Source organism: Vulpes vulpes, chromosome 1, assembly GCF_048418805.1.
Source record: "Vulpes vulpes isolate BD-2025 chromosome 1, VulVul3, whole genome shotgun sequence".
Taxonomy (NCBI): Eukaryota; Metazoa; Chordata; class Mammalia; order Carnivora; family Canidae; genus Vulpes; species Vulpes vulpes.
In genome coordinates this window covers 172,290,799-172,303,002 of record NC_132780.1, presented here as the reverse complement: position 1 = coordinate 172,303,002, position 12,204 = coordinate 172,290,799, and the positions used below count along the sequence as shown (strand labels likewise).

Here is a 12,204-nt window from a genome sequence, read left to right as displayed (position 1 = left end):
ACATATATTCCTTCTTTGAGCCTGTTACTCAGGTAGGTAGGGCAGGCGCCATTATTTTTGCTTGATGAATGGGAAAACAGCCTTGGAGAGATTTACTGAGGTACCCAAGGTCACAGGGATGAGGGCTGGAACTAGAGATCCAAAAAGAAGTAGAAATCTTCATGATTACGCTGTTTGATTTCTAGGAGTTACATTTACACTAAAACTCCTGCACACCAGTTATCTTAACTTTTGATTCAGGAATTGTAGACATTGCGTTTTCTGCTCTTTTCATTATATCTTTAATGCCTAACACTCCCTCGGGTTTTTGATTTAGATAATTTTCAAAATAGTGTGAGGGACTGGGGATCATCATGATCCCTGAAATTCTTGAGCAAGGTATCTGGCTCACTTTGGCTGCGGTCGGACCTCAGTGTCACTGAACTACCTCAGGCTGACCCACTCTCACCAAACACTCAGCAAGGTTCCTCTACCTCCTCTCTGCTGCCTAGTGCAAGACTACATTCTCCCATTTACCAGAAAACTTGAGGCTACCTCACTGAAGAATCTTCACCTTCCTCCTCCTCCACTTCAAAATTTTCTAGATCATTGGTTGCCAAGCCAGAATTGATAGTTCCCATAAGGGAATTAAGTGCAGAAGCTACCTCTATATATAGAATCACACATCTACACATATAAAATCCCTATTAGAACTACAGAAGTTAACTAAAAGGTCAAAGTTCTTTGCACTTGGTTGAATTTCTATCCATTCAGCATAAAAACAGGTTGACTGTTGCCGGCTATTAAAGACCTCATTGGACTGTCTGAGGTAATGTAAAAAGGTTGGGGAAAAGTTTACTCTATTTTCTTTCCATCCCCCTCCTTATATCTTAAGCAGTCATTTTCAATCTTTAGGGTGTACTCACTCAAATCACAGGGATCTTCCTAGAAAGCAGATTTTAATGGGGTTGGTCTGGGGTGAAGCCTAAGATCTTACATTTCCAGTAAGCTTCCAGGTGATTCCAATGCTGCTGGCTAAACATCAACCTTTAAGCAGCAAAGTCTTCAAGAAAATGTATTCTCCTTTCTCACTTTTATACCTGCCATTCCCTGTTCTCCCTCCCAGCTGCCTCTGGAATCTGGTGCTATCAGTGAGCCCTCTTCTCTCTAGACTAGAATCTTCTATCGCTCCCACTTAAATAACACCCATTATTGGCCAGGCATTGTTCTAAGAATTTAACAAATATTAACTAATTTAATCCTCATAAGAACTTTCAGTTGGCATTATTATCATATGCATTTTATAGATGGAGAGGTTAAATAATGGGCCCAAGGTCACACAGCTAAGAAGTGAAGGAGCAGGGAACTGAATGCAGGCAGAGGGCAATTTCAAAATCTCTGCTGTTCACTAACATCCTCAGATCTTCTTCTTCTTCTTCTTTTTTTTTTCCAAATACACCCAACATGGGGCTGGAACTCCATGTCCATGGAATGAGCCAGCAAGGGGCCCCCAAATCTTCTTTACCATTAATGATGACTTCCAAATCACTTTTCCTACTGCGACTTTATGGTTTCTCTTTCTTCTCATGATTAAACATCTTCAAAAAGTAGTCCACACTTTCTCACTTTAACCCTGGGCTGTTAACATCTGTGCTTACTATCTCACTAAACTCCTCTCTCCTAAATCACCAGTCCTCTCGAAATCATCAATAAATACACCCTCTTATTATTCCCTGGTCTTCTGTAATCTCTCTGCAAGTGCTACTGGAGCCTCTTCTCTTTTTCTAGAACATGGAACATATATGGTTTTCTTCCAGTTTTCTGATATTTCCTTTTCTATCTCCCTCACTGGTCTCTTTTTCTTTATTCTTTGTCCTATTTGTACTGTCCCATCCTTGGTAGTTCACACACTCCCTGCCTCCCAAATGGAACAGCATTCCTAGCCTAGCCTCTTTCTCCTCGGATCCATACTACTACTAACTTGCCAGTCATGTCCCTCTTCAAGACCTGCCAACACTCCCATCCTTGTGCAAGACCAAATATCTTAAACTAAAACACAGAATCCTTTCCCATCTAGCTCCCAGATCCCTTTTCATCTTCATCTTTCCCCCTCTGTTCTACTCTAAGAACCAAACCAGACAATACACATTGCTCTAGTGTTCCTTCCCATTTCTGTCTCCACAAAGGCTTTCTGCTCCTGACACCTTCATTCACTGAACTAGTATCTACTGGAGACATGTAATGAACAATGGTGAGCAAAAAACCAACATTGTCCATGATACCATGATGCCTGCAGTTAAGAATGGATGATGGATTTATCAAGTAATCGTACAAATTAGTAACATAGATAAAGAAACTTTAAAATAGAGAAAATGACTTTTTAAGCCTGTTTATGTTGAGGGCCCTAAACTCTAATGACTCTCCTCTTCCCCATCAGCCATCCTACTCATCCCTAAAGCAATTATTATTAGTTTTATGTTAGTGCATTTGCATTTTGTACAAAGACACACTGTTTCTTCCCTACCAAAATCCAGCCCCTTTTTCTTCAGGTCTCAAACCATATGTCTAATTCTATACCTTGAGAATTCCATGAGAATACAGAGAGATTCCATGGTCACCTAAAAACATCTGTTATTCAGCAGTTAAGACAATGAACATTTTTTTTTCTTCAAAATAATATTTTTAAGTGAAATTGCTTACCCAAGTATAAGAAACTGCCCTGGGGCTGGAAGACTCAGTTGTATAGAGTCTTTCAGAAGTATCAACAGTGATGCCCAGCTATCCACTAAATTGGGCACTGGAATTCTGCAAGACAAATATGGTTTTGTATATATGTAATTTTCTTTGTATTTTCCCACAGCCTTTAAAACATTTTCCTACTAGTTTCTCTAAACATTCCCTAAATTTGTGTAGACTATAACAGGGCAAAATTCCTAAAAGCTCTATGTTTTCTACCAATAATATAAAATTCTATAATATAAAATAATATAAAATTGATATTCTAAATACCAATATTATATAAAAAGAAACCCAACACATTTAAAATATCCAGTGTGACTTTTTATAGAAATTTTGCTATACAAATCCCAGTTTTTCATAACATGGACTCTCAGAAGTAAAATACAATCGCAGTAAGTCTAATTACTAACATCATAGTCCCTTGCTCTTGGTCCTATTCTCTCCACTTAACTCTTGTATTTGCTCTTTTTTCCATCACCTATGAGTCTTTAGCTCATCTAAGGGAGAGTCATCAATCTATCCTGAACATCGGTCTAACATCTAGAGAAATTAAGATTATCTCTGTTTTGGTCTGGCCTTAACTCTAACACTTCTATACATCTAAGTTCAAATTTTATTTAGGTAGTCCTTGCTTAAATCACAGTTTAAATATACTACCTAACCTAACTATAGATGTTAGTCACAGATCACAAACTGATGCCAAGTTTTGTGATTAAAATGCAATTGCCCTATAAGGGAGGATTAAGATTCAGGTTCTCTAGTAAGAAGTCTATCAAAACTCAGCAGACTTCTGCTCAGGGGTCACCAAACTGGAATACCAGAACAAGAAACTAAACACCAAACTGGAATACCAGAAGGTATTTTATCATCATCCCTAATATTAAAAAAAAAAAAAAAAAATCAGATTAAATTACCACATGTTCACCTATATCAAAATAATAATGAATTCGGCAGCAACAAGCATGGTTTCAAGAGTTGGATTCAGCTTTTCACTTATATTTAAATGATTTTCTTAAAATTCACTGCTTCAGTATCCAGTGTATCTTCAATAAACTTAGGTCTTTAGGTGCAGGATCTCTATGGCAAGCTCATTAACGTACCCACTGACTTGTATAAATACACCCATAGGCAATGTTTCTAACATTTTTCGTTTCCAAAGGACAACTCAGCAACTTGAAAGAATTCAGGTGTTTTTCTCCTCTATTCCCTATCTTTGACACATTGCTAATGCAGTAAGGAGAGATCCACATCGGTTATCTTACCTTTGAATATAAGCATAGAAAAACTGAAGCATGCAGACTTCCAAAGAAAGATGTTTCTATAAACAAAAGAAATCAATTTTACAGTGAAGAAAAACGCTGCCTTTGCTTTTTTATTGTTGCAACTACTCTGTACTTTACTGCCAATTTTTAATCTAAACATTAAAAGAAAACAAAAACACTAGTTTGTCATAAAAAAGGCCTCACAAAGTCTCTTTCATTTAGTAGAAAAAAAACTTAACCCTGGAGCTGTTTAAAAAATTGAAAATGCATAGAAGAAATCAAAAGATTCTCAATTCCCACCTGCAATACATCAAAAGTCTGACACTCCAGCCATTACTTTTCAATGATCATCTACTCTCTGTAAGCATCAAGATCAGTTTTATTTTAATCAGCGTATACTTGTTTAGTGCTAGCAGAATTGGGTTGAAGATTTTTATGAAATTTGAATTTAAATCTATTTTACTACAAGTTTCTACTAAATTAATGTAGCTTATTCAAATCTGATGTCAACTACTAATAGTATCCTAATGTATTCTTTAACTAGAGAGTACCAAGTGTTAACATACAATAAAAAACACTTGCCCTTAGAAATTAGCAATAGGCAAGAAATAGGCAAGAAAATGATACTGATGTCCACTGACATTTACCAATTTGTTTCTTTTTAGTATCAACTATTCCCTTGAAAGTTGCCCTTTATCACACAAAGAAAAATCAAGTTCTGGCTTCAGAACTTAGAGCAGTTGTAGGGGGTGGGGCAGAATTTGCTAGTACTTATTTCCATATCCTCCATGCTTAGTCCAATGTCTGGCACAAGCAGATGCTCAAAATATTATGAATTGAGCTTTCATAGACAACTTTAATCCTATTGCAAATGCCTCAGGGGTGATGTTAGAATAGTAAGCCAATTAATACGAAGCTAGTATGAATATTAGCTATTCACACATACACAAGTATACTCTTTCCATTGGGAATTCAAGAAAAAGATAAAATTTAAAAAAAAACAAACATTTTTAGATACATGTAATAATTCTGTTATGGATATGATTTGGTTTATTTTGGCTTGGCTTACAGTCTAATGTTTACAGGTCATAAATATTTTCTCTGAAAATATCTTTTAGGATTGCTGGAACAAAAAAAAAAAAAAAGGATTGCTGGAACAAAGAGCAGAAGAAAGTAGAGAAGTCCATAATTTTACTGATTTGGAGACTTCTTATCTGCCTAATTAGAGGTAATGCATTGTGAATGCAGACTACATTATTTAGTTTCTGTGGTCCTTGAAAAGTCTGAGATTATACATGGTTAAGAAATGACACTAAGTAGAACTAAGGTTATGGCAAAATGTTAGACATTCGTTCTAAAGAGAAAGCAATAAAGAAGCTGTTAAAAAAAAAAAAAAAACAGAAAAGAAAAAAAAAGCAACAATTGAAGTAAGCAGACCTTAGCTTCTGGTTGCATGTTCTTCCTTTAAATGACCATAAAAAAAAAACCTCCCCTAAGAATTCAGTCATACAACTCTTAACTACGTTAAATGTTCACATAAGAGATCTTAGCAGTTAATGGCTCTTCACTGGCTACAGGAAAGATCCCAATGGCAGTCACTGTTGACAAATATTTTTATCACAGTAGAGTGAGGGCAACATGCCTTCCTCTTTGCAATCTGTAAGAGTTAAAAGGACATTACTGTACAAAAAAATATCTTACCTACCAGCATCATTTCTGAAATAGAACTATAAATAAAAGCAAAGGAAAGCTCTTCTTACCTTGTCCTTGGCTATGGCTGGGGGCTGCTTTAAAACTTCCTTCACAGTCTGCATAACAGTTTCTGCTCTCATGACACTGATTGAGCGAACCAGTTCTACTAGTAAAAGCTGTTCTTCACTGGCTGTAGGAATGACCTGAATAAACACATCATTGTATTTCTGTATGTATGTAGGTACATAAGTCTTTTAAGAGAAATCACAGAATTAAGAGAATATTTCATGCCCCCCCCTTTAAAGATTTTTTTATTTACTTATTTATTCAGAGAGAGAGGGGGAGGGGAGGGGAGAGAGAGAGAGAGAGAGAGAATGAGAGAGAGGCAGAGACACAAAGCAGAGGGAGAAGCAGGCTCCACGCAGGGAGCCCAATGTGGGACTGGATCCCAGGTCTCCAGGATCAGGCCCTGGGCTGAAGGTGGCGCTAAACCGCTAAGCCACCCAGGCTGCCCTCATGGCCCCTTTTTAATATAAAAGACTTTGCAAGTCTCTTGATTACTTTAGGTTAAAAAAAAAAAAAAAGTATCAATACAATGTATATATATCATTTCAAAAAATCAAACAGGACAATAAGCCTTACAAGAAAAGACAGCTGTGTCCTATCCTATATCTCACACCCCAAAGCAATCATGCTCAACTCAGCTCTTTTTTATTTCTGAGTAATACAGATAGCTATTTTTTCCTTTTCATGATTTTTTTCAATTTCCTATTGACTTCCTACTTCAGAAGACAAAAATTTAGCTTCCTTACACTTTTTCCCCTATCTTCCCAACATAGTTATGTCATAATTTTACTTTAATCAATATCCAATATTCATTTAACTACGTATGGTTGTACTGTTGTACTGTGTATTATACTGTCATTACCTTTCTTTCACTTTCTGTTCTTCCTAGAGTTAATAAACTGCTTTATTTTTGTTTGGTTTTCTCCATTTCTATCAGATTCATCCCCCAAATACTCCAACAACTGTAAACCTCTCATTACATATTCAAATGCATTAGGTAATTAATCTTCTACCTTTTCCTTCTCTTCTCTCTCTTATTTTTTCCTTGAGACATCTGTTAGAGGTCTTTTTGTTCTACCCTGGCTTGGTACTCCCTGGGCTTGCTACACATTAACATCTTGATCTCTTTTCTGTGACTATCAGCCTTGAGATTCCTGTTCCTTGTCTATCGTGTCCCAACCCCTATTTCTCGGATCCCACGTCTTCTTCCTTATTTTATTCCTCTTCTAGTGGAGATGCTTCTTTCATCTCAGTAGCTGAGAAAGTGTGAATTGATGGCAATGCCTTTTTAAAATATAGATATTGCAGTTTCAAAATGCCTCGAATGACAGTTTGACTAGATATAGCATTATAGGTTGAAACTAACTTTCCCATCACAATTCCCAGCACTGCTCTTAACAAATATATCATTATTCCACTGAATAGGATCAGTATTTTCTCTTCAGAACATTCTCAGATCTCTGATATCCAGTGTTCTGAAATTACATCCTGATCTTTGTGTAGATCTCTTTTCACAGTATGTGTAGAAATGGATTTCCTTCATTTCTGGAGAATTTTCTTGTACAATTCTATTAATATTTTTTCTCAATTTCTTCTTTCTTTTTGCAAGAAGATAGTGACCCCCCCCCCCGCCCCAGTATCACTCCTAATTTTCTGATCTCCTTGCCTCTACTTTCTGTATCTCTAAATTTGTATTTTATTTCTGGTGTTTACTTTCTCTTTTTTTTTTTTTTTCCACTTTCTCTTCTGACCTTAAACTGATTTTGTTTGGTGTCTGCTATAAAAAATTTTATATCCAAGAAAAATTTTAATTTTTGCAAAGGTCTTTCTTATAATCTTATATAATGGATGCAATAGTTTCATCTCTTGGAAAGGCATTACTATATTATTACTTACCTGTTATTCTGTTACCTGCATTATTTCTTTAGACTTTATCTAGTTGTTCTGGTCACTATCTATCATATTAGAGGCTTTTGTCATGTGGCTGGTATTTCATATTTATTCAATATATTTGGCTCTTTATATTTATGTGAGGAAGAATAATATAGCTAATATTTACAGAGTGCTTATTAAGTGCTGGGTGTTGCTCTAAGTACCGTAGATATATATATTCTTCCAATTCTGACAGTCCCATGAAGTAGTATTTTTACCTCAGGGTCAATCAGTTAGTGAGTAAACTAAGGATATGAAACCCAGGGATCTGGTTTCAAAGTCTATGCTCTTAACAACCATGCTACTCTTGCCCTTGAAAAAGGTTATTAAAAAGTAATGAGAAGTCAAACATTTGTGTGTAATATGGATCGGTAGAGAGGCCTCCCTGTGTGGTGACTACAGCCTAGTTTTTTGTTTATAGACCCAAAAACTTTAGTACCTCTAGGTCTTTTTTATTGGTCAGGTCATTTCCCCAGGGAGGAATCCTCAAAATTCCTAAGGACTATATGGCTTCGTGCTACCTCACTTGGGTGAAGCTAATGCCCACTTTTCAGTATATAAACTTTCTGCAAATGCTCCTGTTTTCATCATGAAGTCTAATGTCTACCTGTATGAATCTTGTGCCCTTGGGTTCAGAGCCTTTCTTGACCAACACTTTAAAGAGCAAACTTGACTCCAGTTTCCCACTTGGGTAGCATAACAGTTGGTGGTCATATGAGTTGGGAAAAAGGAATCTAGGAGTAGTTAGCTGCTCCTTATATATAAATTTTCAATCAATCTTCCAGATTTCAGCCCCATCCCAACCTTTTATATTTAGAAGCACCTGACACTTCCACTTCCAAAGGCTATCTGTAGCCTTTACAGTGGCAACTGGTTCCTTTCTTGCAGCAATTCGGTTATCAATTTTCTTTATTAAATCAGTTACCACTCAGACTTGTGTTTTTTTTCATCTTGCGAAATTTTGCTGACACTTATTTTTCTGTGGTCAGCTCTCTCTTTTGTCGTGGTTTTGGTTTAATGTCTTTCCAAATTCTTCTACTCTCAATTTTGAAAGAAGGACAGAGAAAAATGCAGATGTTTGATATACCTTGTTCAACCACAGGTCCTTGACTGATTTTAAATAATCCAGGATTTTACTTCTGTCTCATGTAGTATCTGCTATTCAATTATCCCATGAAAAAAAATGTCATAAGTAGGAATGTTTATTTTCATTCCTTTTGAAAGTTCAACATATATGTGATGTGAAATCAGCACAAAAATAACACATCAGAAACCTTTAACTAGACAAATCATATATATGTGAGGTTTGATTATTTAATAGCCTAATATTCTACTGAGTCACTATTTCCAATTTAGAACATTTTTGAGCTTTCAAACTCACAAAGCAGCAAAAATCTCACATATAAGCCAGGTAAACCAATATATAGATTACATTTAGAAATGAACTACTTAAGCTATAATGTCTTAATGAAAAACTAAGGTGAAAACTCCATAATCTTGCTTTGTACCCTAAATGACTAACATTTAAAAAGTACACTGGGTGGCTCAGTGGTTGAGCCTCTGCCTTCAGGCTCAGGGCGTGATCCCAGGATGGGAGGTGGGGGAGGGGGGCTGACTCCCACATCAGGCTCCCTGCGGGGAGCCTGCTTCTCCCTCTGCCAATGTCTATGCCTTTCTCTGTGTCTCTCATAAATAAATAAATAAAATCTTAAAAAACACACTATGTTAACTTTTCTATTTCAAATATAGTTAATATCATACTAATTTCTTTTTTTTTTTTTTTTGCATAAAATGCTTTTTATTTAAGACATTTAGGCAATGAATACATTATCTAAACCTGTAGAAAAACTACCCGTTTTCTATTCCCCATCCCATCCCAGCCCCACTGCAACTAATGGAGAGTTGAAAACTAGCATGTTCTCACCAAATGCTTACCAAATGAAACAACAACAGTAACAAATAGTTAAATAGATACCTTAGTCCTGGTGGTGGTTTTGTTCTGTCTTCTTTCATTCCATACAAATGCAATAGCAGCCATAAAGTGAACGCCGTGATTCATTGAAATTGGGCCCAATAATTCAAGGATTTGCTGTCTCAAGTTCTAAAATCATTTAAACAAATGACAAGTTAATTAAAACTTATGACACATTAATAACTAGACTGTACTTCTAGTTTTTTTAAAAAATAATATATAGCACTTTCATGTTTTGCTACCGAAATAACAGTAGAGGAAACTTTAATAGTGTTAAGAGAGGCAATCATGGTTATTTTAACTGGAAAAGAAAAAAAAACCCCAAACCCTATAAAAATGACAACTGCCAATCAGCCAAATGCAAGAGTCTATATGACAATAAGAAAACGTATAAATGAAATTCAATTACATTAGTAGATTCCTTTAAAAAGGAAAGGGGGTGTTTTATATTTAAGTGAAATTACACAACAGAAAAGCATATTTAATCTAAACACAAGTACTTAGTAAAAAATTTTGAGTTTCTGCCCTTCCTCTTCCCTCAATTTCAGTTGTTCTCCCATTATTGCAGATCTAGGGAGTCAGGTCTACAAGTAAGATTAGGTAACTGAGGGATATCAATTCAACAACTTGACATTGCAGAACATGCTTTCAAATATAATTTTCCTCTAAGTATGAAGGAGAAAACTTGGAAAATGCCAGTGTAAGAAAAAAACTTAAAAACTCAACCATTAATCACATTATACTGAGATAGTCATTATTAGCACACTAATTTCTTCTGCATATCATTTTTATATAACTATAAATACAAGATTTGTTCATTTATGTAACATCCTTACTTCACTACAGTTTTACACATTTTCCATCCACTAATATTTCTTCAAAACTGCAATTATTAAATAACTGTAATGTAACATTAAAAGGATAATTTATTTAACCATTTTCTTATTTACTGTTTAGGATCTCTCTTTCTGCCACTAAATAAGCCTATAATGATATATACATTTATATATATATATTCACATAATTTTAATCACCTTAGAATTCATTACTCAAGTAGATTACTAGGTCACAGACTACAAAACTTTTAAAGCTCTCTGTGCATATTGCTAAATTGTTTTCTAGGAGGGTTTTGCATATTAAAATGTCAACTTAAAACAACCTAAAGAAAGGGAATAAAATTATGTATGAATGAACCTCAAAAACATTTTGTCACATGAAAGAAACCAGATACAAAAGACCAAATAACACATGATTCCATTTATTAAAAATGTCCAGAAAAAGCAAATGTATATGCAGAAAAAACAGATTAGTGGTTGAATGGAGTTAGCGAGGGGAACAGGGTGTGACTGCAAATGGGTACCAGGACTCTTTTTGTGGTGACGAACATATTCAAAGACTGTGGTGACAGTTTCACAACTCTGGGAATGTACTAGAAAAAAAAAATCATTGTATATACTTACAAATGCGTGAATTATGTGATACATCATTTCTCAATGTAACAGTTAAAATTATTTGAGAATTACTCAATTCACATAGCGTGCCATAAATTCTACTTATTTTTAATTTATTAATTTATTAAATTATTCACAAATTCTGAATAAAATCTTTAGGAAAGTCCCAGAAAAAACTCTTTTGAGTTTTTTGTGACTATACACAGAGAAAGTGTGAATTGACTAACCTTAGTGGCTCCAAGATTAATAGTGGTAACAGATGCAGAAGCAGCAACAGCAATCTTTTCTGAAGAATCAGCCTGATGCAGGATGCTCCAAAGCAATGTCACAGAGGACATGATCATATGAAGAATCGAGAGGATTCCACTACGGGCTTCAAACAAGTGTTTTTGGTCTACATTGACCAAAAGCTATCAAAGTTGGGGGTAAAAATACATACCAATTACCAAGGTTTACAAACGGGTATTAAACCTCAGTCTTTTCAAAGGTGTCAAATATTCATGCAGTCTTACTTGGTGATACTGAGTAGTAGGATCCAATAAGCAGTAATGGATAATGGCTGTGATCCCTTCTAAAAGAGTAAGAATCATATCTGGTGGAATGATTGATGCCATCCACAGAGGTCTGAAATAAAATGTATTCATCTGAACACAAGTTCTGTGAAAGAAGTGTTCATGTTTTATCAATAGTAAATGTCTAGCATGTGCTAGGCACATAGTAGGTGCTCAATAAATATTACATGAAAAAATGACTAAGAGTACCCATTAGAAGTTTTTATATCCTAATATCTAAAACAAGTGAGTTGTACTAGAGTTCTTTTTGGCTAAAGAATTCAATATATATAGCCAGTAAATATCTAGCAACTACATAATAGCAGGTGTATCAGTATTGATAATACAGGCAGTTTTCTCATATTTTACAATATTTACAATACAAATTTAGCTAAGTTTATACAGGACATAAAGCAGACACTTGTCTATTAAACACTTGGCTAATTTCTGACAGATTAATTGAGCATGGGGATACAGGTGGAAGACATCACTAAACTATAAAAATTGGAAATAAAAAATCAGATGGGAAAAGAGTTATTTTTAATTTTTAGTGTGATATT

General features: G+C 35.2%; 1 protein-coding gene across 13 annotated transcripts in view; it reads right to left on the bottom strand.

The window, feature by feature from the left end:
• Nucleotides 1-12,204, bottom strand: part of DOP1A (DOP1 leucine zipper like protein A) — a 110,871-nt gene that overhangs the window by 18,768 nt on the left and 79,899 nt on the right. For all 13 annotated transcript variants that reach the window (XM_072736215.1, XM_072736176.1, XM_072736203.1 and 10 more), the window contains 6 exons: nt 11,606-11,717; nt 11,321-11,503; nt 9,646-9,771; nt 5,741-5,875; nt 3,981-4,036; nt 2,680-2,784 (listed from right to left, as the gene is read on the bottom strand). In XM_072736215.1, coding sequence (XP_072592316.1) covers nt 2,680-2,784; nt 3,981-4,036; nt 5,741-5,875; nt 9,646-9,771; nt 11,321-11,503; nt 11,606-11,717 — 717 coding nt within the window. The remainder of the gene's footprint in view (nt 1-2,679; nt 2,785-3,980; nt 4,037-5,740; nt 5,876-9,645; nt 9,772-11,320; nt 11,504-11,605; nt 11,718-12,204) is intronic.